We start from the raw sequence: 26,784 nt of genomic DNA, 5'->3' as shown, positions 1-26,784 counted from the left end.
TCAGTCTCTCGGATGGAGGCCCGTTCTTCGTTAGTCATATTCGTAATCTTACGTCTTTTTGCTTCTGTATTGCGAGTACGACGACCCAAACTCGACTTCTTGGGTGGCATGACTTCGTTTCTTACTGAACCTGAACAAAAAAATAAAATTTTTATCTCCAAATGCTTTGATTCAGCTGGCTGCCTGTAGAGGGCGGTAGATGTAAGGTAGTTTTTTGATATTTTTTTAACACCTTGGATTACGTTATCGTAATTTTAGTAAGGATGCCTATTTTTTTTTTAAATGAAATATAGCCTATGTCACTTAGGAATGATGTAGCTTTCCAACAGTGAAAGAATTTTTCAAATCTGCCAAGTACTTTCGGAGCCTATTCAATTCATACAAACAAACAAAAAATCAAACCTTTCCTCTTTATATAATAGTATAGATAATATTATATTACATATATTATTACATCGCTGACAGAAAATGTACTCTAAAGAATAACTGTAAAAAACTGTGAAGAATAAAGAATAAATAACTAAAAGAAACACTAAATGATTGTGACATACAACAAATAAGGTGATACATTTGACTTAATAAAAACAATGAGAATATTTTGTAGTCAGGGTAAATCAGACCAAGGTACGATCAGCATAGCTTTGGTGAGGTTTTAGAACGGAGCCTTCCCAGGGCCGAGCAATCCTGACTCCGATTTTGTCTTGTCGTGTCTCGACTCGCCGAACATACACAACAATATACAGCAAGTAGATATCTACGCCGAGGGCGGGCAGAATAATTAATAAATAAAAGTTAAAACAAAAACTAAATAACACGCTTTTATAAATAACAGAACTAAAAAGAAGAATATAATTTATAATTACAAGCAAAATTATTAAATTCAGAGCAATAGTACATAATTATAAACAAATGGCTGGGAAGAGGTCCTAGATAAAACTCATACGAGGTAAGAAAATTGAGGGTCTCGAAATAGTACTTTATTGCAAATTATATATATTCCTTGAGTTTTGAAGTCCGTATGCAAAACGGCACCGAAACGCAACACTCGAAGTACATACTGAGCCGAATATGGAGAGATTGTTCAGTCACAGATGTAAAAAAGGAGAATTAAGGTTAGATTCACCACAGAAGGAATTGACGGACGTAATGGACTTGCCGAACATTCTCAATAACACGTACAAGAAGTTCAATGGATTTAATCATAATATTTAACTATTTATTTTATTTTTTATGCAAACATCTTAAATCCATATGGCTTTCTAAAGTTCAGTATCATAAATGTAAATAATCTACCTTGAAGTATAGAGAGAGCAACCTATTGCTCCGAAAAACATATGCATTAAAACATAACAAAAGTTTTTGAGAAATGTAGGAAATACAACCTAAAGTTACATCCACAAAAATGTTCAATCTTATTGCATGAGGTGACTTTTCTAGGTCATAAGTGCACAGATAAAGGAATACTTCCAGACGACAACAAATATGACGTCATACTGAATTATCCAGCCCCACACGATGCAGACAGCGCAAGACGTTTTGTAGCATTCTGCAATTACTACAGACGATTCATACATAATTTCGCGAATATTCACGGCACATAACACGATTATGTAAAAAGAATGTTCCTTTTGAATGGACAGCTGAATGCCAAAACGCATTCGAATATTTAAAAACAAAACTTATGGAACCTACCTTGCTCCAATATCCCGATTTCAGTAAAGAATTTTGTATAATTACTGATGCAAGTAAGAAAGCATGTGGAGCGCTTTTAACTCAAAACCATAACGGACTCCAACTTCCCATTGCATATGCATCAAGAGCCTTTACCAAGGGAGAAAGTAATAAGTGTTCTACCGAGCAGGAACTAGCTACAATACACTGGGCATTATTACATTTTCGACCATACATTTATGGCAAACATTTCACAATCAAAACAGATCACAGACCTTTAACATACTTGTTCTCAATGACTAACCCAAGTTCCAAACTGACACGTATGAGGCTAGAATTAGGAGAATACAACTTCACAGTTGAACATTTAAAGGGAAAAGACAATTACGTAGACGATGCGTTATCAAGAATAACCATCAAAGAACTGCAAAATATAACTGGAAATGTAAATAAAGTCACTACAAGATACCAAAGAAGACAGAAATCCTGCGCAGGAGAACAATAGACCTACTTCTTAGGTATTTCCTATCAGAATGCAAGAGGCTTACGTAGTAAGCTTCCTAACTTGTATTCTGATAGCCTTTCGCTTGCATCTCAGATTATTGTGCTCACTGAAACCTGGTTCAAGCAGGAGATTCTGAGCTCCGAAGTTTTTCCAGCTGTGTTCACGGTATATCGGTTAGATCTCCCTATCAGACGCGGGGGTGGAGTTCTTATAGCGGTGGACTCCGCAATGCAACGATGTTGAATTCCTCTGTGTGAAGCTATCTATCAAAGGTAGCTCCATTTTTATTACCTGTTCCTACATACCTCCACTGTCGGAACTTCCTACTTATTGAAATCACTTTTCCGCTATTCAGATGGTTTCCAGTAGACTTTTGGATAGAGACCAGTTGGTAGTTCTAGGAAATTTTAATATCCCTGGTGCTATTCGGTGCTCAAATAATTCCACCAATACTCTCCATACACCTACACAACATGACTTTATCGCTGGCTTGTTTGACATTTCGCTGTCTCAAGACAACCATGTGCGAAATTCCTTACAGCGCTTGATCGATCTGGATATTTTTTGCAGTGCAATGAATTCATTTTTTACTGAATGTGTTCCGTTATATTATCCGCCAAGCTCGAATAAACCGCCGTGGTTTACTAAAGAGTTGAGAAGACTTAAAAATAAAAAATCTAGACTGTATTCTAAATTTAAATTCACCGGTTCTCAATCTGCCCTTTCATTTTATTTATCAGCTCGGTCAAACTTTACCGTGCTGAACGCGCAGTTTTATAAAAACCATTTAACTCGTTGTAGGGCCCTGTTCTCACAGGACCCCAAATAGTTTTATAATTTCGTTAACACTAAACGTAAGCCTAAAACAAATCCTTTCTCGCTTTCATTTGAAAATACTACCGCAAATAATGATCAGGCAATAGCCGATCTATTTTCGCAGTTTTTTCAAACAACTTATTTAAGCTCTTCGTATTTACACCAGACTTATTCCTACGACATACCCAAATCAAACTTAATTTTCTGTCCTAGCCTTAACGAAAGCTCTCTCCTTTCAGATCTTCATCGTGTCAAGCCAGTTAATTCGCCAGGTCCCGACGGAATTCCTGGCTGTTTGCTCAGGGATTGTGCCCACGCCCTGTACTATCCCCTTCTGAAATTGTTTACCTTGTCCTTAGAAACCTCCCACTTTCCCATTATTTGGAAGGAATCGTTTATTATTCCTCTCCACAAAAAGGTAGCAAACTGGATGCCAGCAATTATAGAGGAATCTCTAAGTAGTCGGCCATCCCTAATTTATTTGAAAACATTATCACCCCTCACTTACAGCTCCTTTGTAGATCGGTTATTTCTCCATGTCAACATGATTTTATTAAGCGAAGATCAACAACAACAAATCTTTTGGAGCTCTCTTCCTATATTATAAAGGGCTTCCATAATAATTGTAAGACAGATGTAATCTATACTGATTTCAGTAAAGCATTTGACTCTAATAACCATTATCTCCTCCTTAGAAAACTCGATTTAATGGGTTTTCCAAGTGATCTTCTCTTACAGTTACAAATGGCGTTCCGCAAGGAAGCCATTTGGGACCCTTATTGTTTACATTATTTATAAATGACCTGCCCAAAGTCCTGACAAACTCCAGAGTTCTTATGTACGCGGATGACGTCAAGCTTTGTGTGCAATACAATGAAGTTGCCTGCCAGTCGGATTTACAAACAGATCTTAATAATTTTCAAACTTGGTGCCGTTTAAACTTATTAAACTTTAATGGCTCGAAATGCAAGCTAATGACATTCTCTCGTGTCGTTCCTAAGCTGGCTACTTACACGCTGAACTGCTGCTCTTTGGAAAGAATTAATTCTGTTGATGATTTGGGCGTCCGCTTGGGCCCAAAACTTGACTTTATTGATCATATTTCGTCTATAGTGAATAGAGCCAGGGGTGTGCTTGGATTTATTAAACGGTGGTCAAAGGAATTCAATGACCCCTATGTTACTTAATCCTTATATTCTTCTTTAGTTCGTCATATCTTAGAATATGGATGCTGCGTTTGGAGCCCTCAGTACGGCGTCCATAGTAAACGCATTGAGTCAGTTCAAAAGAACTTTTTACTTTTCGCTCTACGCGGTTTATATTGGGATGCGAACCAAAGATTACCTTCCTACTCTAGTAGACTCCTATTAATAAACTTGCCGTCCTTAGCCAATCGTAAAACGATGCTAGGGATAACCTTTATTTTTAACCTTGTACATGGTGATGTGGAAAGTGGTAGTCAATTTCCTCGTATTCTGTCCTATATTTTCCATCGCGCCTACTAACACCTAACCCAAACAGGCACGTGCCTGGTGTCATACGGGCCACTTGAATGTACTGACCTTTTGATTTTAACCCAATTGATTTTAAAGTTAATTTATTTTATATGATAGACCAAATCATTGGTTTTATGCTCCTTGACATGATGTTTTCACTTCAGGTTTTCATTTGTTAATGTTGAAACGGGAGCGAATGACAGGCTTTCTATTGTATATCGTGAAGCACATAATTTGGTCTATTCCCTACATTTGATCAGCTAATAATATTACTGTGAACACAGCTAAATAATAAATTAAGTTAATTAACTATTATATACAACAAAAAAAATTGAAATTTGTATGTTTAAGAAAAATTATGATAGTATCGTTAAAAAGCATAACAATACAAAACCAAGATGGATATGTCCTTCCATATGAAAGTTTTCTCCACTTTAATGGCACTTTTATCAAAATTATTGATAACAAGAAAGGAAGGAATTTCGGCACTTCCAAGTTTATATGACCTTGCAGATAGAACTTCGATAATTAGAAATAAATACAATATAAATTATATACTTATGTTAAAAAACAGTAAACTAACACTTGCTTTAGTTTCAGTTTTATTAACGATCGTTTGTAAGGCAGCTAAATGATATAGTAGTCCGATTTTTATAACATTTAACACAAAATTGTAAAAAAATATACAAAGTTAGTATAAATCTGTTAAAAACTAAAAAAGTTTTAACTTTTAATTGTATTAATTTCTCGATCGTTCCTATGGCAGGTATATGATATAGTAGTCCGATTTTTATAACATTTTACACAAAATTTTAGAATAATATAAAATGTCTATATCACAAATTTGATAAAAATCTGTTGAAACTAAAAAAGTTATAATTTTTTATTGTATTAATATCTCGAGCAAAATTTTACAAAAATTTTAGAATAATATAAAATGGCTATATCTCAAATTTGATGAAAATCTGTTAAAAACTAAAACAGTTATAATTTGTATTTTTATTAATTTCCTGATCGTGCCTACGGCGACTATACAATATAATAGTCCGATATTCATAAATTATACTTAATGGCTATATCTCAAATTTGATAGAAATCTGTTAAAAACTTAAAATGTTATACTTTTTAATTGAATTAATTTCTCGATCGTTCCTATGGGAGCTATATGATATAGTCGTCCAATTTTCATAAAAGTTTACACAAAATTGTAGAATAATATGAAATGGCTATATCTTAAATTTAATTAAGTTCTGTTGAAAACTAAAAATGTTATCGCCACCGCGATTGTCAGTCTTCCGACAACAGCCACCGCCATTCTGATTCCTCTCAAATTTCTCGATCGTTCCTATGGGAGCCCCTTTACAACATTTGCTTCTTCCACCCAGATACAGAATATCCTTTCGTCATACATAATTTTTCATTTTCTCACGAAATCTCAATACAGTCACAGTCTTCGACGCTCCAACTTGCAAATACATGCCCAAATATTTTGCAATATATGTATATTCTCCCTCCGTTTCTAGAAACTAACCTCCGATATAACACCAATATAATTTAAAATTCAAAGTGAGCCAAAAAAACCACGCAAGTATCTTTTTTTCAATTTATCAACTTAGCCGACGCAGCCAGTGAGCTTTTTCTCCTTGAACGAAAACCAAGGCTTTTAACTTCATCTTTCTGTTTTAAAGTAACTAAATGTTTACGACTGATAGTTTTCTAAATTGACAGTTAGTTTTTTATTCTTTTATTTATTTACTGGATATAGGTCGCTTCTTAAAAACACTTTGAACCAATGGGACTGATGACTGATGCATGCATTCTGCACCGAAATGGCGAAACTGTATTCCGCTACCGCACTCGCTTGCTTTGTGGCCCCCCTTCCATCAAGTTCAAGGACAAAAAGCGACGAATCATGTCCCTTGGCTAACTTCGACATTTGTAAAAATGACATAAAATGCAAAAGATGTCGCTCTAAAAAGGTTTATTGTCAAAACGGATCATGTTAGTCAATTAGAGTCTAGTATCCACACTCCGGGTGCCCCGGAGACTGAACGATTTTTCCCTCTACATGTGCCAAGTTCCAAGTTCGAACCCTGTGGAAAAAGATGGAGAAGAGCTATGAAAACAGAAATTAATAGAAAGGGCCGCTTCCCAGTTCACTCCGGCTTCCAGTTGTGTTCACACACCCGTCTACAGGTTGTCATTTACCACCAGTGGGCAACGAGGTTTTTGCGGGTGTTTATCTTGGTTGCCTCACCCCTAGAGCCTTTTTCACTGTTCGCTGATGTCCGCGCTTCCTTGAAATGGACGTGAGTGATTGCTTCGACTACATCAAGAGGTAGCAGCTTTGCATGAACTGTTTTGTACGAGGGCATCAGCAACGGGACTGCACCAGTGCCCACAGCTGCTTCACCTGCCACAGCCGGCATCACTCCCTCCAACACCGTGGTAATCATTTCGCGACCGCTCCAAGTTCGTCGGCGTCAATAAGACCCTGACCCGCGCCTACTCTCAGAGGGCGCCTCAGAAGAACACTCAGTTTTGCAAGTGTCTATCGCTCCCGGCCCAGGAGCCGTCCTATTAGGCACCGCCCGCATTAACGTGTGCCATCTGGGTTGCAACTTCCAAGCACGAGCTTTAATAAACTTGGGGTCCGACGCGATCTTCATCACAGAACGGCTGTTCAACCTGCTCAAGATTTCCTTTAAGACGATCCAAGCCCAGGTTTTCGGGCTACAATTAGAGAATGCAGCTTTTGCAGCTGGCAGGCAATCTGACCCTGTGAACGATCCCACGAGATCTTCTCAAAGATGTCGCTTCCACCCATTTTTGGATGGGTGCTGACAGACCCATTGTCTCTAGTCACTCCCCGCATCTTCACTCTTGAAGTCAAGTCGACTTTGATTTTATTAAAAACAATGCTACAACTTTGCCGAAAAAAAAACTTGTAAAAAGATAAGAAGCAGCTGGGGTATGATCGTTTTATTGGCGCATCTTAAAGGAAGTCACTCTTCCGATGAAAGCCTGCCCACAATAACCAGTCGCCACTTCCGCTCCGATGTTCCAACGTCATTTGGCTGTCTCGTAGACATAATCTGTAGTTCCAATTCGTAATTTGCACCAGTACTGATTCCAACTCTTTATACCCTTGCAGGGTATTATAATTTCAGTCAGAAGTTGCCGAACGCAGTGAAAGAGTCACCTCGGACCATATAAAGTAGTAATACTCTTAATCAGGATCAACAGCCAAATCGATCTAGCCATGTCTATCTGTCCGTCTGTCAATCTGTCCGTCTATTCGTCTGTTTCCCCGTTTCTACGCAATTAAGTATCTCAGTTTTGAAGCTATCTGACATCAGAGATTCTTACCGCATTATATCCTCCTAATTTTTGCACAACAATGAACAGCCCAATGATAGCTACGAAATTATGCCCGTCCACACTCGGACTCAGCTTCAATCTTGTTTTTTCAATTTATTCCACCAATCATATCTAGGACAATGCCTCCACGTCCACGCAGTGCCATCGTACTGGAGTAACCCAGTTCTTCCGTTGCTAAGTCTGCAGTAGGATCCACCCGTTGCGGAAATGTCGCCGTTTCCTTCGCTTGAGTTCCGAGAAGCAGCTACCAGCGGTTCTCGCCAGTCGGTACTACCACGAGCATTCCAACGGAGCGTGTCGATGAGGGGATTACTGCAATATGAGTATCTTGCTGTATTGACGCGTCGCTAGCGGCGTGTTTTCGCGTGCCTACTACTAGAGTTGACGTCGAGCACACCGTGGAATCGAAGACCGATATCAGCATCCGGCTAAACTTGGTCTTTAAGATTGAGCCTCACGTGCGCATTCGCACTCCAATCCGGGAATTGAGTGAAACGGTGCGGGCCCTCCTCCGGGTCATTATGCTGGCCGATTAGCGTTTTAACTTACTGGCGACGATCTCCGTGGATTTGGGCACGGAGAAGTACCCGCGAGTAATGCAGCCGGCCTTCCTGGAGATTCAAGGGCCCACTGTGCCACCGCTGCTTATGGAGCTTTCCGATCGCGATCCGATTCCGATCCTTCTTGCTCTCGGGTTCCGAAGATTGGGCCTATGCTGTCGACCGTCGTTGATCTTCGCTCTCGTTTCAGCGGAGTAAATAAGGAGGGAGCTCGGTTCTATGTCTAAGCTTAGTTAGTACTATGTATGCTACTTGAAAAAAATGACGCGTCTTTAATCGAACCCCATGACTCCCCCGCCTTATATTTTCGCTACCTACGGCGTGGGGTTTTCCTCATATTTATCAAATCCAGGTCAGGCAGAATGCTTCATCTACAACAGCCAAGAAGAAATTCTGGAGAAGCTACCGTATAACAAATCAGGGTAAAAAGGATATGCAATACTACGAAAAATCACTTACTTAATAAATAAACCTGACAGAATAGCTAAAATGAAAATATATGCCACAAACAAAAGAAAATAAGAAAGGAAGCTAACTTTGGCACGCCGAAGTTTAAGTTACTAGATTTGACATTTCTCTAACGAAATCTGCTTGGTTTTTTAATTTCACCGCAAAACGTCTTTTTTAAGAGGAGCTCCCGGAGACAGGTGTAACTCTTTTCCAAATAAATATTCTTACTAGTTTTAACTCTTAAAAAACAGTTAAAAGATATGTATATATATTTTTGGATCAATAAGTTCAAAAGGTTCTTCAGAAAAAACAACGAAAAATTCACTTTGTTGGGTGCTCTAACTGTATGGAAACCCTTAATATATGTACATATGTATTTGCACATACTTATGTTTACAATCTGTCAACTTCAGTATATTTATAAAAATTTGTATATACTTCGTTTTAAAAGTTTTTTTTAACTTTTTAACATTGGATATAGCAACTCTTCGAAACAATAAGGAACTGAAGCAATTATTTGAGACTTAACATATTTAAAAAAAAAAAGTAATTTAATTTTTAACAAATAAAAATAATATATATATATTTTAAGAGGGTATACCACCCTGACATTTTTTTAAAATCTGATTTTTTTTACTTAAGACATTGGGCTTAAAAATATCGTATTAAATGTGGATTCTTCAGCCATTAGAAGTGAACGCTCCCTGTATACCTTAGAGTACTTTCTTTATCTTCTTTTGCGTTTTTCTAAAAACTACGTTTTTAAAAAAACTGCTGGACCGATTCTCTTCAATTTTTTTACACATCTTCTATAAAGTCCTCTATGGCATGACGTAGGATTTTTTTTGATGTGATTTTTTGCTTTAAAGTTATACACTTTTAAGTAAAAAATTTCGTCTAAAATAATTTTTTTTTTTCAAAGTTCTCCCATTTGCTCAAAAAATAATTTTTTTCCAATTTATTGAATTTCGGATAACAAATGTGGTGTGCAGCATGTACACCATCCGACCATTCCCTTAAAAAATTCCTTTTTTGACTGGCTATATCTCCTCCATTCGTAAATATATATTTTTTCTCTTTCAATAAGTATTTTTTAGTCTCACATACATATGTACTTTGACATATGTACTAATAAATTAAAAGTTGTATTCTTAACAACTTTGTCAAAATGAATTTTTTAAAAACCCTCCAATTTTCATCCGTTCAGGGTGGTCTACCCCCCCTAAACGTTTTCTGTTTTTATTGTGGGTATACTTTTACTGTAAACATGGTATTTAACAGTATTCTGCGGTTATCTACAGTTAAACAGTTAGAGCATGTAATTTACTAATTTTGTTTGTTAAGAAATGTCTACTTCAGAATAGTGGTTGGATCCACTGTAAAGCAGTCATATAACGTAATGCGTTACGTCGTTTTTCCTGCAGCTCACAGTAAATCCAACCCAAAATTTTGGGTTGGGGACATTTAACTTCAGAATTAATTGGATTTACTGCAGGAATTTTTTCCGTGTAGGATCGGAAGTTACTCTTTCACTGTGCTTCACTGTATCATGGATATCTCGATGGATAAGTATCTGATAATAAAATAGATTTCATCCATTGAAAAAACTGATAACGTTGGGTGTTAAGAAAGGCCCTCTAAACGGTGGGTTACATACTTGTCGAGAAATCGATAAATTCGACTTTCTTCATCTATACATCTATACATCTATACATATATATAAAGAGGAAAGGTTTGATTTTTTGTTTGTTTGTATGAATTGAATAGGCTCCGAAAGTACTTGGCAGATTTGAAAAATTCTTTCACTGTTGGAAAGCTACATCATTCCTGAGTGACATAGGCTATATTTCATTTAAAAAAAAATAGGCATCCTTACTAAAATTACGATAACGTAAGGTGTTAAAAAAATATCAAAAAACTACCTTACATCGCGTGCGCTGCGAAAACTATTGATGATAGAACAAAATGATATACTACATTTTTTTAGAACACACCATTATCTACAAAAAATCAGCGGAAGTATATCTTTAACTATTACAGTCATGTCACAATAAGCGTTTTTTTATTGACTATCCGTCAATCTTGAACAACAATCTACATGTTCCATCCGCAAAAATGGACCTATTGGTAAATTACTACAAGACGCCTCATTGATTATGTGGGACGAATGCGCGATAAGCCATAGAGCAAATATAGAGGCCGTAAACAGAACCTTACAGGATCTAAGGAACTCCTCTGCAGTCATGGGCGGGATTACTTTTGTATTTGCTTGATATTTTCGACAGACTCTTCCCGTTATTAACAGAGGCACGCGAGCAGATATCATCAAGGCATGCTTGAAATCGTCTCCCATATGGACTACGATTGAAACATTAAAATTAAGGACAAATATGAGAGCTCATCTTCATGGAATCACTGATAGCGATTTCCCACAGCAACTGCTAAAACTTGGGGAAGGAATTTTTCCAACTCCAAATTTAAGCGGTCATTGTGACATTCTTCTGGATGTCTGGAGTCTCTAGGCCAAATACTCCATAATTTGGAAAATTGAATAGATTCTGTATACCCTGATATCGAGAATTTGCACAAAAGAGACTTCCATTGGCTGTGTTCTCGGGCTATAGTATCACCTAAGAATGATACTGTCAATGAAATAAATAATCTGATTGTTCAAAAAGTCCCCGGCCAAACAAAAACATACAAATCGATCGACACTGTAACGAATATTGAAGATGCAGTCCATTATCCACAGGAATTTTTAAATTCGTTGAACCCTTCTGGACTGCCACCCCATGAATTGACGTTAAAAATCGGAATCTCAATCATGCTTTTAAGAAATTTAAAACCTCCGAGCATGTGTAATGGGACGAGGCTGCTTATTAAGGAGTTAAAGGACAATTTAATAGTAGCAACTATTATCACTGGCCCAGCAAGTGGTCAACTAGCTCATATATCGAGGATACCGATGATCCCAACTGATCTGCCAATCCCATTTAAACGGCTTCAATTTCCGGTAAAAACATCTTTCGCATTAACAATTAACAAGTCCCAAGGCCAAACCTTCGAATTAGTAGGGATCGATCTGCGAAAGAAATGTTTTACTCATGGTCAACTGTATGTTGGTCTATCGCGAGTCGGAGCCAATGAAAATCAATTTATTTTGCTGCCACAAAATAAAACAACATCAAATATTGTTTACAGAGAAGGTCTAACAAAATAAATGTATTTTCTTTTAGGGTTATGACCTCAATAATTGAAAAAAAAAATAATAATAAATAAAGGATGAATATGTGTCATATTATTATTATTATTATGAATGTGTTAAAATTGACAAATCTAAATGTAATGTTTAATGCCCGTGCGAAGCCGGGACGGGCCGCTAGTTATATTATAAGGTAAGTAGTGGTATACAAATAAAAAAAGGAACTTGGAATTTCTAATATAATTGGTGGAAACCGGCACACGAAACCGCAAATATAGAAAACAAATTTAATTCAATTTGTTGATCAATACATCATCAGTCTTATTTTGGTAAAGTAAAAGAAAATTACAATTTTGCCATTGTACCTGCCAATATATCCAGCTTGCGCCATCATTCCATTTCTATCATCCATGACTCTTTGCGGTTGATTATTTACAACTTTTCCATCATCATTGCCTTTCCAAGTCCCATCATCTTCTTTAAATGATTGGCTTCTGAAAAATTAAAAATCAATAGCGTTAATCAATTTTGTGAAATAACACACCGACCAAATAAAAGTTTAATACATAAATATCTTATCTTAATATATATAAATCTCGTGTCACAATGTTTGTCCTCAATGGACTCCTAAACCACTTAACCGATTATAATAAAATTCGCACACCATGTGAAGTTCGATCCAACTTGAGAGATAGGATAGTTTAAATCTCAATTTATAGTCGCTTTTATAATTTATTACTTATTATTTGTCTGTTATTATTTGACAGTCACAATTATTTGTTAACTCCAAATGATTCTAACAGATGTCGATACCTTTCGACTGGGTTGAGTAAGTAATCAATAGATAGCGCTGCTATGGTAAATCTACGAACGTGTCATATAAGCTACATTTTAAAAGCATAATTACCACGTGTTGTTGACGCTATAAAATAAATTAAATTTATTTTGTTGTGAACGAAATACCGTATAATTCAATTATTTCGACTTTTAAAATTTTTGGTGTTTGCATTGCCGGCCATGTGTTACTTAGACTGAATTGTAAAATGAATTCATATTATAATGAAGATAATACAGTGATATTAATCCTGTTTATTACTTATTTGTGCTTCAAACTTTATAATGTAATTTGAATATATGTATGTACATAAGTATTATCACATAATTATTAAATTTAATTAAAATGTCAACGAAAAAATTATACACAATTTCCTACACTTTTTCAATAGTTGTACAAATATTTATTTTTTTATTGTTTTTATTTAACCTCTATTAAAAAATATTTAGCACTTCTTATATCAATGTGCTATGATAACAAACTCAAAAAATTTTTTTTTTCTTAAATTTAAACGATTAAATTAGTATTTCAGTTCTTATTGAAATTGTTATTTAAACTCTATAATTTAAATATATATATGTCAAAATAATCACAAAACTATAAAAGTAAATTAGATTGATTTTCAATTTTTTTTCTCTTACTTAAACGAAATTTATTATTTTCAGTCAAATGCCACGGAAAAAATCTAACCTCAACAACGCGAGCGCCAGAGAGTCACGACACAAACAGAACAAATTAAATCAAGAAATCCAGCTCAAAAAATCAGGACAGCAGAAGGCAATGCACAAGAATCTCAAGAACAGTGTAACGAACGTCTTCAAGAGAATATCATAAGAACAAGAGCAGCAGGAGAACGAGACATAGCCACAGTAGAGGCACAGGAACAATAATTTCAATATATATGTACATGTTAGTAATATCACATAGTTTTATAAAAGTTAATTAATATATCAATGAGAAAATGGCTCAAAGCTCCCCATACTTTTTCAATAATTGTAAAAAAAAATTATATTATTTTAATTAAACCTGCATTAAAAATTATTTTGCACTTATTATTTAAATGTGCTATAATAACCTGTTTTTCAGTCCCTCTTTCTATCATTTAAACGATTAAATTATTATTTTAAGTCAAATATCAACGAAAAAATCGAACCTCAACAACGCGAGCAGCAATATTGTCAGGCATTGATAATTCGGAATGAAGCAGCCGGCATGTGCTGCGCATCAGGAAAAGTTGTGCTGTCACCTCTACCCGCTCCGCCGGAGCCTTTATTATCCCTTCTTAATAGCAATTCAGATGATTCCAAATTATTTTTGCGTAAGATATGCAAATTTAATTCCGATGGACGTAATTTTGAAACTTCATTCAAAATTCAAGTCCAGGTGTACCATAAAATCGGTTCACTGATGCCAATGCCTGATAACAATCCGAAATTTCTTCAAATTTATTTTATGGGAGATTGTGAAGAGCGCGTGATGACTCGGTACCTGTATAATTTTATTGAAAAATGGCAATTATCAAATCGTCATAAGAGCCGACAAAGTACCATTAGGTGAACATGCTGGTAGATTCAACGCTCCAACTGTTGATGAGGTTGCTGTTATCATGGTTGGTGATCCAGTTAACAAAAGATCTATAAAAATTACACGGCGAGACCACACTGTCAGTACGATTTCTGATCTACACCGTTTATATGACGCACTACAATATCCATTGATATTTTTGCAAGGACAAGATGAATATCACTATAATATCAAACAGTATAATCCAAATACCGGTAAATTTAACAATTATCTATTTACTTCCTTACTGTATGTATAGATTTTAATTTAGTATTGAATTTTATTTTTTATTTTTTTAGGTGATTACAGAAATAATAAAGTTAGCTCAATGAACTACTACGCACACCGAATAATGGTTAGACAACATCAAGACAATTATATCCTTCGATATCGTCAGCTGTTCCATCAATACGTTGTTGATATGTATGCTAAGGTCGAAAGCGAACGCTGGCGATTCCTTCGATTCAACCAGGCAAAACTTCGATCGGAAGAATATATTCACTTATGAGATGCTGTTGCTGGAAACATCGATGGAAATTTAAATCCCAATGACATCGGTAATGCTTTCATTTTACCTTCAAGCTATGTTACATCGGCAGTCCATGGAACATACAGGAATACATACAAGATGCGATGACTTACGTACGTCATTACGGGCAGCCGGATTTATTTATTACACTCACATGTAATCCGAATTGGGAAGAGATACAAACTTTACTATTGTCAGGACAACAAGCCATTCATCATCATGATTTAACTGCACGTGTGTTTAAACAAAAATTGAAATCCTTAATTGATTTTATTGTTAAATATTCAATTTTTACCTGATCAATTAAGTATATTTGTAAATATGTCAACAAAGGCAGTGATTTGGCTTTATTTGAAGTACAGAACATAAATAAAAACAAGAAAGAAAGCTAACTTCTGCAAGCCGAAGTTTATTTACCCTTGCAGACAGAACTTCTATAACTTATAGCAATGTTGAACTTTGCAGTTCTGTTAAATCAATTAAGTATATTTGTAAATATGTCAATAAAGGCAGTGATTTGGCCATATTTCAAGTACAGAACATAAATAAAAACAAGAAATGATGCTAACTTCGGCACGCCGAAGTTTATATACCCTTGCAGATAGAACTTCTATGACTAGGAATCCATACAATATAAATTATTTATATTATTTATATGGCTAGATCGACTCGGCTGTTGATCCTGATCAAAAATATATACATTGAGGTGCCTTCTTCACTGCGTTGCAAACTTCTGACTGAAATTATAATACCCTGCAAGGGTATAATGACGAAATAACACGATACCAAATGGGCAGATACATTAGCAGCAATGAAGCTATTTGGCATATTCTGTGATTTCCCATCCACGAAAGGGATCCTGCTGTCCAACATCTGGCAATACATCTTGAAAACGGTCGACGTGTATACTTCACTGAAGAAAATGTTCTCCAAAGAGCGTTCGAAGCTCCGAAAACGACTCTAAATGAATTTTTTACATTGTGTCAAAAACCTGATGTTTTTGGCCAATGCGCGAAGACATTGGTGTATGGTGATTTTCCACGTTATTTCACATGGAACAAATCCAGTAAAAAATGGGAGCCACGGAAACAAGGAAAACCACATCCTTCCATTACATGCATATTCAAAGCTAAGACATTGGGGAGACTTCACACGGTACATCCAAAGCAATGTGAGTGCTTCTATTTACGTTTGTTATTGGTAAATGTTCCCGGACGACTTTTGAATTTTTACGAACAGTTAATAATCGAGTATTCAATACATACCAGGATGCACGTCGTGAACTGCAATTGCTAGAAGACGATAACCATTGGGACTTAACGCTTACTGATGCTGCGTTGACATAAACACCGAATTACATGTCAGTTGTTTGCAATTATTTTGACGACATGTTATCCCTCGCAAGCACAAACTTTGTAGGAAAAATATAAAAATTGTATGACAAAAGACGTCTTGCACCGAATTAGACAAACAAATCAATGCCAAAACATAGATTATACACCAGAGATGTACAATGAAGCATTGGTCTTGATCGAGCATTTATGTGTTCTTATTTCAAATTTACCACTTAATCATTATGGTATGCCATCACCTAATCGTCCAGCCACCGACTTAGTCAATACCGATTTACAACGAGAAAATCAATATGACCATGGAAGTTTAGCGACAATTATCACGAACAGTGAACCATTACTGACAGAATAACAAAAAGGCGGTTTTTTTTTCTTGGATAAACCCGGTGGAACCGGTATCGTTGATTTTTACCAAAATACGGTCGCAACAAAAAATCGCATTAGCGATAACATCGTCAGGCATTGCGGCTAGTTTACTGGATGATGGGAGAACAGCACATTCAACATTCAAGCTGCCATTGGACGTTCATAATAAACCAGATGCAATGGGTAACATCAAAAAAAAAATAGTGGAACAGAACTATGAAAGATTTAAACAGGAATAATAAACTTTTTGGTGGTGCTATCAAATTTTTGCCTGGTGACTTCCGGCAGACCTTACCGGTTATACCTCGCTGTACTTTCGCGGATGAGATTAATGCATGTTTCAAACAATCATTCTTATGGCTAAATGTTGAAACACTTCGATTGACCATAAATATGCGAGTACAATTGCAAAATGTACAAACAAAATTGTTCGGAAAATATTTGTGCTGATGCATGCACAAATATTTTCCGAACAACTACTAGATATTGGGAACGGTAAAATAGAAATGCAACCAAATACGCAATGCATTAAACTACCAGACAATTTTTGCTGTTGTTGTTCAGAATAAAAATTAATTGATTCAAAGTATTTTCTCGGATATACAGAATAATTATATGAATCATGAATGGCTTAGTCAACGGACGATTTTGGCTGCCAAAAACGTTGATGTTGACGAAATTAACTTCCAGATATAACAGTTGTTACCAGGCGATCTGATGTCTTTTAAATCAGTCGGTACTGTTGTTAATGAAAATGAAAGTGTCAATTTTCAGATTGCATTTTTAAATTCATCAGATATCCCTGAAATGCCACTGAAATTGCTTCCCCTATTATTCTCTTCCGTAATTTGAAATTAATACAATTAAATATTATAATTTTTTCAGTTTTCAACAGAATTTGATCAAATTTTAGACTTAACCATTTTATATTACTCTACAATTTTGAGTAAAATTTTATGAAAACCGAACTATACCTTTGCAGATAGAAATTCTATGACTAGGAATCCATACTGTTTATGGGGAAGACAACAAATTTGCCACCCTTGAGCAATAACTACGAACGCACGAATAGGTCGATTATATGCTGTATTTTATTTTTGTTCACTTTTCTGGTCGGAGCTGCAACTAACGATCGAATGCTTAGTTTTTAACATATATATCAAAACGCTTACAATGTAGCTTAGCATAAAGATAAGGCGACAGAAGAAGAAGAGATAGATAAATAGATAACGAAAGAGAAAAGCTAAGAGCGCAGCAGGTGCAGCCATACACCCATGCGCGCACAATTAGGCGCTAGCGGTCTGCTCCGAACATACTCCCCCAGTTGGAAGAGGTACTGTTTCAACTATATCGGCATCGTGGGGCAGAACGGCTTGATACGCATTTGCGATTTTGTGGCCTCCAATTGGCCAACAACTTTTCCGAAATGGGGTCAAGAAGGCAGCTGGCCTTCCTACGGCAGCAAGTGTGCCACCATCAAAATGATTCCTAGGATCCTTGACGACGGCAGCTAAGACAGACTGAGGAGTTGACGCACTCGGCAGCCCTCCAGACACGATCCAACCAAGTTTGGTGTTCTGAAGGGTTGGCAACGCGCTACTCAAATAAATTTGTCCCGTAGCCATTATTTTGAAGAAGAGTCCAGCACCAATTATAAGATCAATCCGCTCTGACCGATTAAAATGAGGATCAGCAAGCGAAATATTTTGCGGAATTTTCCACGATGTGGCATTTATGTTAAAATGAGGCTGATAATCAGCGATACTGTCAGTCACAACCGCGGAGAATGAGGCACGATAGCTTGCATCCTGGGATTGCGCTACAATGTCGACTGCCGTATCAGCATTCAAAGAGGGTGCCCCAATCCCAGCGACTAGGGTATGCGACTTTCTACAATTCAAATTAAGTTGATTCGCTAGACGAGACGTTATGAAGTTTAGTTGAGAAGCCGAGTCTAAGATTGCTCGGCAAGGCATAAATTCTCCAGCCTTGTTTCTCAAATATATGATCGCGGTTGGAAGCAACACGTAATCAACAGGCAAAATATCTGTGGGGCTTGGTGGAGGGTTCGATGAACGGTGATTAGGTTGGGATGATGAATGCGATGATGAATGCGATGATGAACGTGATGATGCTGGCTGAGAGTTGGGAAATGGATCGGATGATAGAGATGAGGCGGTGGATGGTACAGATGGGTCCTGATTAAAATGCAACAATGAGTGGTGCTTCATTCGACAGTATCTGCAGTGCGTTGACTTGCATTGCTGCAAACTATGCCCCTTGCGCAAACAGTTGAGGCACAGGTGCAACTTCTTTGCTTCTCTAAATCGCAGATTCGGGCTCAAATTTAGAAATCGAGAGCATTTTGGCAAATAATGATCCCTCGCATCACAAAACGTACATAGGGGAAGATTTGAGCTACCAACTGAAGCAATGAAGCTATACCCATGCAGGACTTCTCCCACCTGCCGGCTTGGTGTTTGCGTTACCAAGGCTTGATCCGAATTTTCCATAATCCTACACCTCCTTTGCAAGAACGACTCCATAGAATCCCACGTAGCTAGGTTGTTGATGGACAAATCCTCCTCCCATTTTTCCCGCGTCCTCTGATCGAGCTTCCGTGCGACGATGTGAATCCGTCCAAGATTTGTTGCGTAGTGGCCAGGGTACGGATTGCTCGCAGATGCGAATTCATGCAATCGCTTAACTCCCGAAGACCCTTGGCTGATCCCTTCTCGACACCTTTTAACCCAAATATTGCCTGTACGTGTGCCTGAAAATGTAGAACTTTATTATCAAATCGATTTTTGAGTAAGTCCAAAGCCTTACAGCCACACCGCCTAAACTTGACCTTAGATATTGTAATTTTTCAATATCACTTAGCTCTTCGTCGTTTCCGATGACCGTGCTGAACGTTGCAATAAAATCCGGCCAATCGGAATAGGATCCATGGACCCGAGCTATCTCCAAAATTGGCAATCGAGGCTTCCTAGATCGGAAAGAAAGATCCGGATGATTAATAATGTCGATGGATGTTGAATTTGCAGCGGTTGCAGCCGGCAATTGAGATTTGCGAAGCGCCGCTAAACCTCGATTTATTTTCGCCTTCACATCCATGAACGCCGTGGAGAACTCAATCCGATGGTCACTTGCTATCTCCGAAAAGTCCAATTTTTCCAGCGAAGTCTGTGCGGAATCAAAGGCCAAATTTAACGAATTTATCCACTCCAGTCGCGCCAGCAAATCAGCTTCATCAAACTGATCTACAGTCTCCGGATTTATGTAATAATTCATCGAGCTCAATTGCCGCAAAAGGGATTGGGCCTTGGCTCGGTAGAAGTCCACGTCACTTGGCGGCTCATTTTGATGCTGAACCGAATTTTCCGTAGCCATCTTTATTTTCTCACGCGAAAAGATTTAATTAAGGGAAAATGTCTGACCGCTTCGGTATATAGGAACCCGTTTAGTTTTCACCGCGCAAATTTAGGTTAATCAGCGTCACCGAGATGCAACGGAACCTCGACAATGTTGTTGTTGCAATTGCCTGCCTCGAAACAGCGGAGTTTTGGCACACGCACGTCTATGCTATATATGCATAAGTATATATATGTTCAATAGGCGCTATTAACGACGCTTAAGCGCGAGCCACCTTTCTGTACAATGTTTGGCACAACACAGCTTTTGTTAAACAGCGCGATTAAACCGAAAATCAGCGGCCGGCTATATGCACTCAGCTTGTTATGTACAAGGTATGTGTGTATGTGAGTTTGCTTGTGTGCTTATGACCGAATGCCAGTAAGCGACAGCGAAGCAAAGCGATTTGTTTAAACGATATTAAACAACGAACACCGGGTTGCAGGCTCCGAACCAAAGAATCACGTCGGGGTCACCAAAATGTTTATGGGGAAGACAACAAATTTGCCACCCTTGAGCAATAACTACGAACGCACGAATAGGTCGATTATATGCTGTATTTTATTTTTGTTCACTTCTCTGGTCGGAGCTGCAACTAACGATCGAATGCTTAGTTTTTAACATATATATCAAAACGCTTACAATGTAGCTTAGCATAAAGATAAGGCGACAGAAGAAGAAGAGATAGATAAATAGATAACGAAAGAGAAAAGCTAAGAGCGCAGCAGGTGCAGCCATACACCCATGCGCGCACAATTAGGCGCTAGCGGTCTGCTCCGAACACATACCATATAAATTATATATATATATGTGCTTAAAAACAATGAAGTAATACCTGCTTTCATTTCATTCACCTATACATATTATATTTGCAGCTTTATATTCAAAGATATGTATTTTTCTTATACATCAAACGATCGTTTGTATGGCACCTATATGATATAGTCGTCCGATTTTCATTAAATTTGACACAAAATTTAAGAATAATATAAAATGGCCATAGCTCAAATTTGATGAAAATCTGTTGAAAACTGAAATAGTTATAATTTTTAATTGTATTAATTTCTCTATTGTTCCTATGGGAGCTTTATGATATAGTAGTTCGATTTTCATAAAATTGTACACAAAATTTAACAGTTTGATAAAATGGCTTTATTTTAAATTTGATCCAATTCTATTGAAAACTGAAAATGTTAAAATTTTTTTTGTAAAAATGTTGCGATCATTCCTATGGCAGCTATATGATATAGTCGTCCGATCCGGCCGGTTCCGACATATATACGAGTGAGAGTATATAGAAGGCTAACTACAAAGTTTCATTCAGATTGCTTCAATTTTGTGTAAAATTTTATGAAAATCGGACTACTTTATCCTATAGCTGCCATAGGAACAATCGAAAAATTAATACAATTAAAAATTAGAACTTTTTCAGTTTTCAACAGAATTTGATCAAATTTTGGATATAGCCATTTTATATTACTCTACAATTTTGTGTAAAATTTTATGAAAACCGAACGATATCCTATAGCTCCCATAGGGACGATCGAGAAATTAATGCAATTCACAATTAGAACTTTTACAGTTTTCAACAGCATTTGATCAAATTTGATATAGCCATTTTATATAAATTCACATTTTGGTGGTCCTATACCTCCCTTAGGAACTATAGAAAAATTAATAAAATAAAAAATTATAACTTTTTCAGTTTTCAACAGAATTTGATCAAATTTGATATATAGCCATTTTATATTACTTTACAATTTTGTGTAAAATTTTATAAAAACCGAACTTTATCCTCTAGCACCCATAGGATCGATCGAAAAATTAATGCAGTTAACAATTAGAACTTTTTCAGTTTTGAACAGCATTTGATCAAATTTGAGATACAGCCATTTTGTATAAATTCACAATTTTATGTAAAATTTTATGAAAATCGGACTACTTTATCCTATAGCTCCCACAGGAACGATTGAAAAATTAATACAATTAAAAATTTTAACTTTTTACAATTTAAATTTGATCAAATTTAAGATTTAGTAAATTTATTTTAATTTATAATTGTGTGTACAAATTTATGAAAATCGGACTAATATATCCTATAGAGACTCTATATATCCTAGATAGAGACATCAAAAAATTATAACTTTTTCAGTTTTCAACAGAATTTGATCAAATTTGATATACAGCCATTTTACATTACTTAACAATTTTGTGTAAAATTTTATGAAAACCGAACTTTATCCTCTACCACCCATAGGAACGATCGAAAAATTAATCCAGTTAACAATTAGAACTTTTTCAGTTTTGAACAGCATTTGTTCAAATTTGCGATATAGCCATTTTATATAAATGCACAATTTTAAGTAAAATTGTATGAAAATCCTATATCCTATAGCTCCCATAGGAACGATTGAAAAATTAATACAATTCAAAATTTTAACTTTTTACAATTTAAATTTGATCAAATTTAAGAGTTAGTAAATTTATTTTAATTTACAATTGTGTGTACAATTTTATGAAAATCGGACTACTATATCCTATAGCTCCCATAGAAACGATAGAGACATCAAAAAATTAGAACTTCTTCAGTTTTCAACAGCATTTGATCAAGTTTGAGACGTGGTCAGGGGGCACCGGATCATCAGGTGTGACCACGGGTTCTCCCGAAGCTTCCTGGTGGAGTGTGTGGCTAAGATCAGCGACGCATGGGCTGGCCTTAAGATTAGACTAGTCCACGCCAGGGAGATCTCAAGAAGACCCAGAGCTCACAACTGGTTACCAAAGGGGCAAACCGACCACGCCAGGGTGATTGCTTGTCTGAGGGCTCAGAACCCAGACGTCCACACAGAGGACTGGACCATCCTCAGAGCGGAGCAGGAGATGAAGGTGAGCCAGCCTTTTCTCCTGCTGATAAACCAGCGCTGCCTGCCTCAGCTGGAGGCCAATGACCACAAGGTCCGGTACGGCATCAGGAAGGCCAAGATAAAGGTCTTCTTGGCCGAGCCGGACGAGATATTGGAGGACGTCGATGACACCAACCAACTGTTGGACGACATGGTCATCGACGACAAATCTCCTGACGCCACCCCCACCAACATCGATGTCGAAAATCGTGCAGATTAATCTGAAGCGCAGCTCGCACGTTTCAGCCTCCCTTATAAGGGAGAGGGATATCGACATCGGTTTGAAACAGGAGCCTTGGACCAGGGACGGGCAAGTCGCTGGACTAAGAATCCAAGGATACACACTACTGTGCACAAACTCGAATGGTAGGTTAAGAGCTTGCATAGTAATCAAGAATCATTTTAATGCTTGTCTCTGTCCCAATCTCAGCACACCTGACCCAGCTGTGGCCAGATTCGTGGCGGCGCATGGGAGCGGAGTATTGATCGCATCGGCATACATGACCCAAGGCGAGCCGGCCCCGCCTGAGACGGTACTCAAGCAGCTGCAATGGGCGGAAGTGATGAAGACGACCCTGGTGCTCGGGTGTGATCAAAGTTCAGAGACAAACGAAAGAGGTGAGTCACTCTTTGATAGTATCATTTGTAGAAACCTTACGGTATGTAATAAGGGTAATGCGCCGAAAATTTTCATCTTTCCAAGCACGGAAAATTTTCAAGGTTGGGAAGAGGTGTTAGATCTCACCTTGGAAATAGAACACAATAATTACAGAGTCGAGAACTGGAAGGCATCGACAGAACGACGACTCCTTCTCAGACCATAGGTATATTTTCTTTAAACTAACGACACCAGTTAAGAAACAGGTGCCAAGAAGGAACCCCCGTAAGACGGATTGAAAAAAATTCAGCGAAATTGTTCACTCTAAAGTAAACGGCAGGAGGATCAAGACTATATCCACTTCAAAGGCACTCGACAAGGAGGTGAAGGACCTAACGAATATCCTGAACAACGCCTTCAAAGAGACTTGTAACCTATTATTCTCGAAGAAGCAATACCCGAGGTGGAAAAGGGAACTAAGAGAGCTCAGAAAGAGCGAGAAAAAGTCCTTAAAAAACAGCTATGTAACCCGGGATTGGGAAACATACAAAAAAGAACAAAAAACTTACAAAAAGGCAGTATAAAAGGCCACGAAAGACTTCTGGAAAAAACTACTGCGAGTTATTAGAAGGCATAAAGGACACGGCGAGAGTAAGCAAAATCTCGCCAAGAGGCGAGATCTACCCTGATCAACAGAGCAGACGGTTCTGCTACGGCGACAATTGAGGAGTCGATTGAGGAGTCAATTGAGGAAACCTTAGAGTGAGCTCGGAACCCGAGGGGGGAACGAACGCTCAAATGGACACGCCTACGAAAGACATCATTATCATTGAGCGAATTCAGTGGACAATAGATTCTTTCGATATGTATAAATGCCCGGGCCCAGACAGCTTAATACCGGCAATGCTACAATCAGCCAAGGATAGCATTTGCAAATGGCTAAAAGCCATTTACGAAGCTTGTTTAAGACTGACGCACATCCCACTCCTGTGGAGGGAGGCAAAAGTCATATTTATACCGAAGCCGGGCAGAAGGGGGCACATCCTAGCAAAGGATTACAGACCGATAAGTCTTACCTCCTTCGCCCTGAAGACACTAGAGAGACTCCTGGACGTCCACATCCGGGAGTCTCTAGAGGGACATTAACTCTCGGATGCGCAACATGCGTACCGCAAAGGAAAGTCGACAGAAACAGCACTACACGTAGTTGTACATCATGTTGAGAAGACATTACAACACAAGCAATACACGATGGCCGCCTTCCTAGACATCGAAGGCGCATTCAATAACATAAACCCCGACTCTATCCTGGGCTCCCTGGGCTTCTGGCTCACAAATATGAACGCCATATTGACAGATCTCAATACGGGTGGAGTTAAGGCAATTTCATACGCAGACGACGTAGTACTGCTAGTATCGGGACCATACCATGACGTTATTAGCGAAATAATGACGGGTGCGCTAGGTCGATTAAATAAATGGGCATAAACCTGCGGATTAGGTATCAATCCCACCAAGACAGAACTTATGCTCTTCATACGTAGAACTAAGATACCACCTTTCAACATGCCCAGTATAAACGGCATGGAACTTAAACAAGCAGAGCGAGCAAAGTATCTAGGAATAATTCTGGATAAAAAGTTCTCATGGAAAGAAAACATTGCAGAAAGAGTGAGGAAAGCAAGCATTGCATTTTACTCCTGCAGGAAAATGTTTGAGAACAAATGGGGAGTGCACCCAAAGATAATTAAATAGCTCTACACAGCAGTGGTACGGCCATTACTAACATACGTAACCCTAGCATGGTGGCCGGCACTAACTAGGGCTTACAACAAAACGAAGCTGACACGGATACAACAGGCAGCGAGTGCGAGGGCAGTGGGTGCAATGCGCTCATGCCCCGCGGCTGCTCTCAACGCTATCCTGGATATAATGCCGATAGAACTGTTCGTGAAGGGCGCAGTAAGACTGAAGGCAAGCAATTGCTGGAGAGAATACGGCGCCGGGCACGGCAAGATTCTTGGGAGCAGCGACATAAATACAGACGTTAAGACCGACTACATGATCGCGGAGATGAAATTCGGGAACGCATTCTCGACCTCATACCCATCAAGGGAAGACTGGAGTAGGGGCAAAGTAGTAGTGGAGAACGAGGTGTCCCTCTACACCGATGGCTCAAAAATGAGCTGCGGCGTAGGGGCTGGGATTTCGCTGAAAATTGGGGAATTGAAAAGGCTTTCAATCTCTCTAACTCAGCGACGGTCTTAAGGGAAGCAGTCGAACTTTCCTTAAGGCAGGACCTCAGGGGCAACAGAGTTCGAATCTACTCAGATAGCCAAGCGGCTATAAAATCCGTAGTTGCCATGAAAACAAACTCACGACTTGTGGCAGAATGCAAGAACTAGCCCGTGCAGGCTCGGCAGAGCTAAGTACAGACTTCGAATTACCGATCTCCCTAAACGCAATCCAGACAAGGATCCATGACAACTTCAAGCAGATAGCTAACAAAGAATGGCTAAGTAAGAACGATCACAGAAGGTCAAGGGAATGTTGGCCGAAGTACGACAAAAAACGAACCAGTGAACTGCTATCCAACAGCAAGCGGGATATTAGCAGGATCACGGCAGTCACCACGGGACATTGGGCGATCGGTTCGCACGCAATGAAGTTGGGACTGCCATACAACCCAATCTGTAGAAGCTGTAAGCAACCTACAGAGCAAGAGACATCGAAACATCTGCTCTGCTTCTGCCCAACACTAAATCACATCAGACTTCGCCACTTTGGTGCCTACCAGATGGAGTCACTGGGAGGTATAGAAAAGCTGAAAGTTTCGGCAATCCTAGGTTTCTACTGATACTGATCACCAACAACACACTGAGGAAGTGGATCGAAAAGGAGCTTATCTCTAATTCGAGGCCCTAGTATCGGGCCTCACCACTGTAACCAACCTTAATTAAAAAAATAACTAATAATCTTTAACTTATGTCTTCAGCATTTTTCTTTAATTCAAAGCATTCATTCAAACCTTGGTTTTAATGAAAATACCTCCATGAAGCACTTCAAAAGTGGCCACAACCAGGCTGATTCAATTCACAAACCTAGCATTGTACTTGACAGTAAGTTGGCATGGAAAAACAATG

General features: G+C 38.0%; 1 protein-coding gene across 7 annotated transcripts in view; it reads right to left on the bottom strand.

Moving 5' to 3' along the window:
- Snap25 (Synaptosomal-associated protein 25kDa) overlaps positions 1-26,784 on the bottom strand; it is a 262,071-nt gene that overhangs the window by 63,913 nt on the left and 171,374 nt on the right. For all 7 annotated transcript variants that reach the window (XR_015272614.1, XR_015272618.1, XR_015272620.1 and 4 more), the window contains one exon: positions 12,447-12,575. Coding sequence is in view for 4 of the 7 variants with exons in the window: in XM_086836953.1 (XP_086693079.1) it covers positions 12,447-12,575 (129 nt within the window). In the remaining 3 variants the exon portion in view is untranslated. The remainder of the gene's footprint in view (positions 1-12,446; positions 12,576-26,784) is intronic.

The sequence above is a fragment of the Drosophila serrata genome, unplaced genomic scaffold (genome assembly GCF_035046125.1).
Source record: "Drosophila serrata isolate PLE 108 unplaced genomic scaffold, ASM3504612v1 contig_60, whole genome shotgun sequence".
In the NCBI taxonomy this organism is placed as follows: domain Eukaryota; kingdom Metazoa; phylum Arthropoda; class Insecta; order Diptera; family Drosophilidae; genus Drosophila; species Drosophila serrata.
Note: the sequence above shows the minus strand (reverse complement) of the source record. Positions and strands in the feature narration are given on the sequence as shown.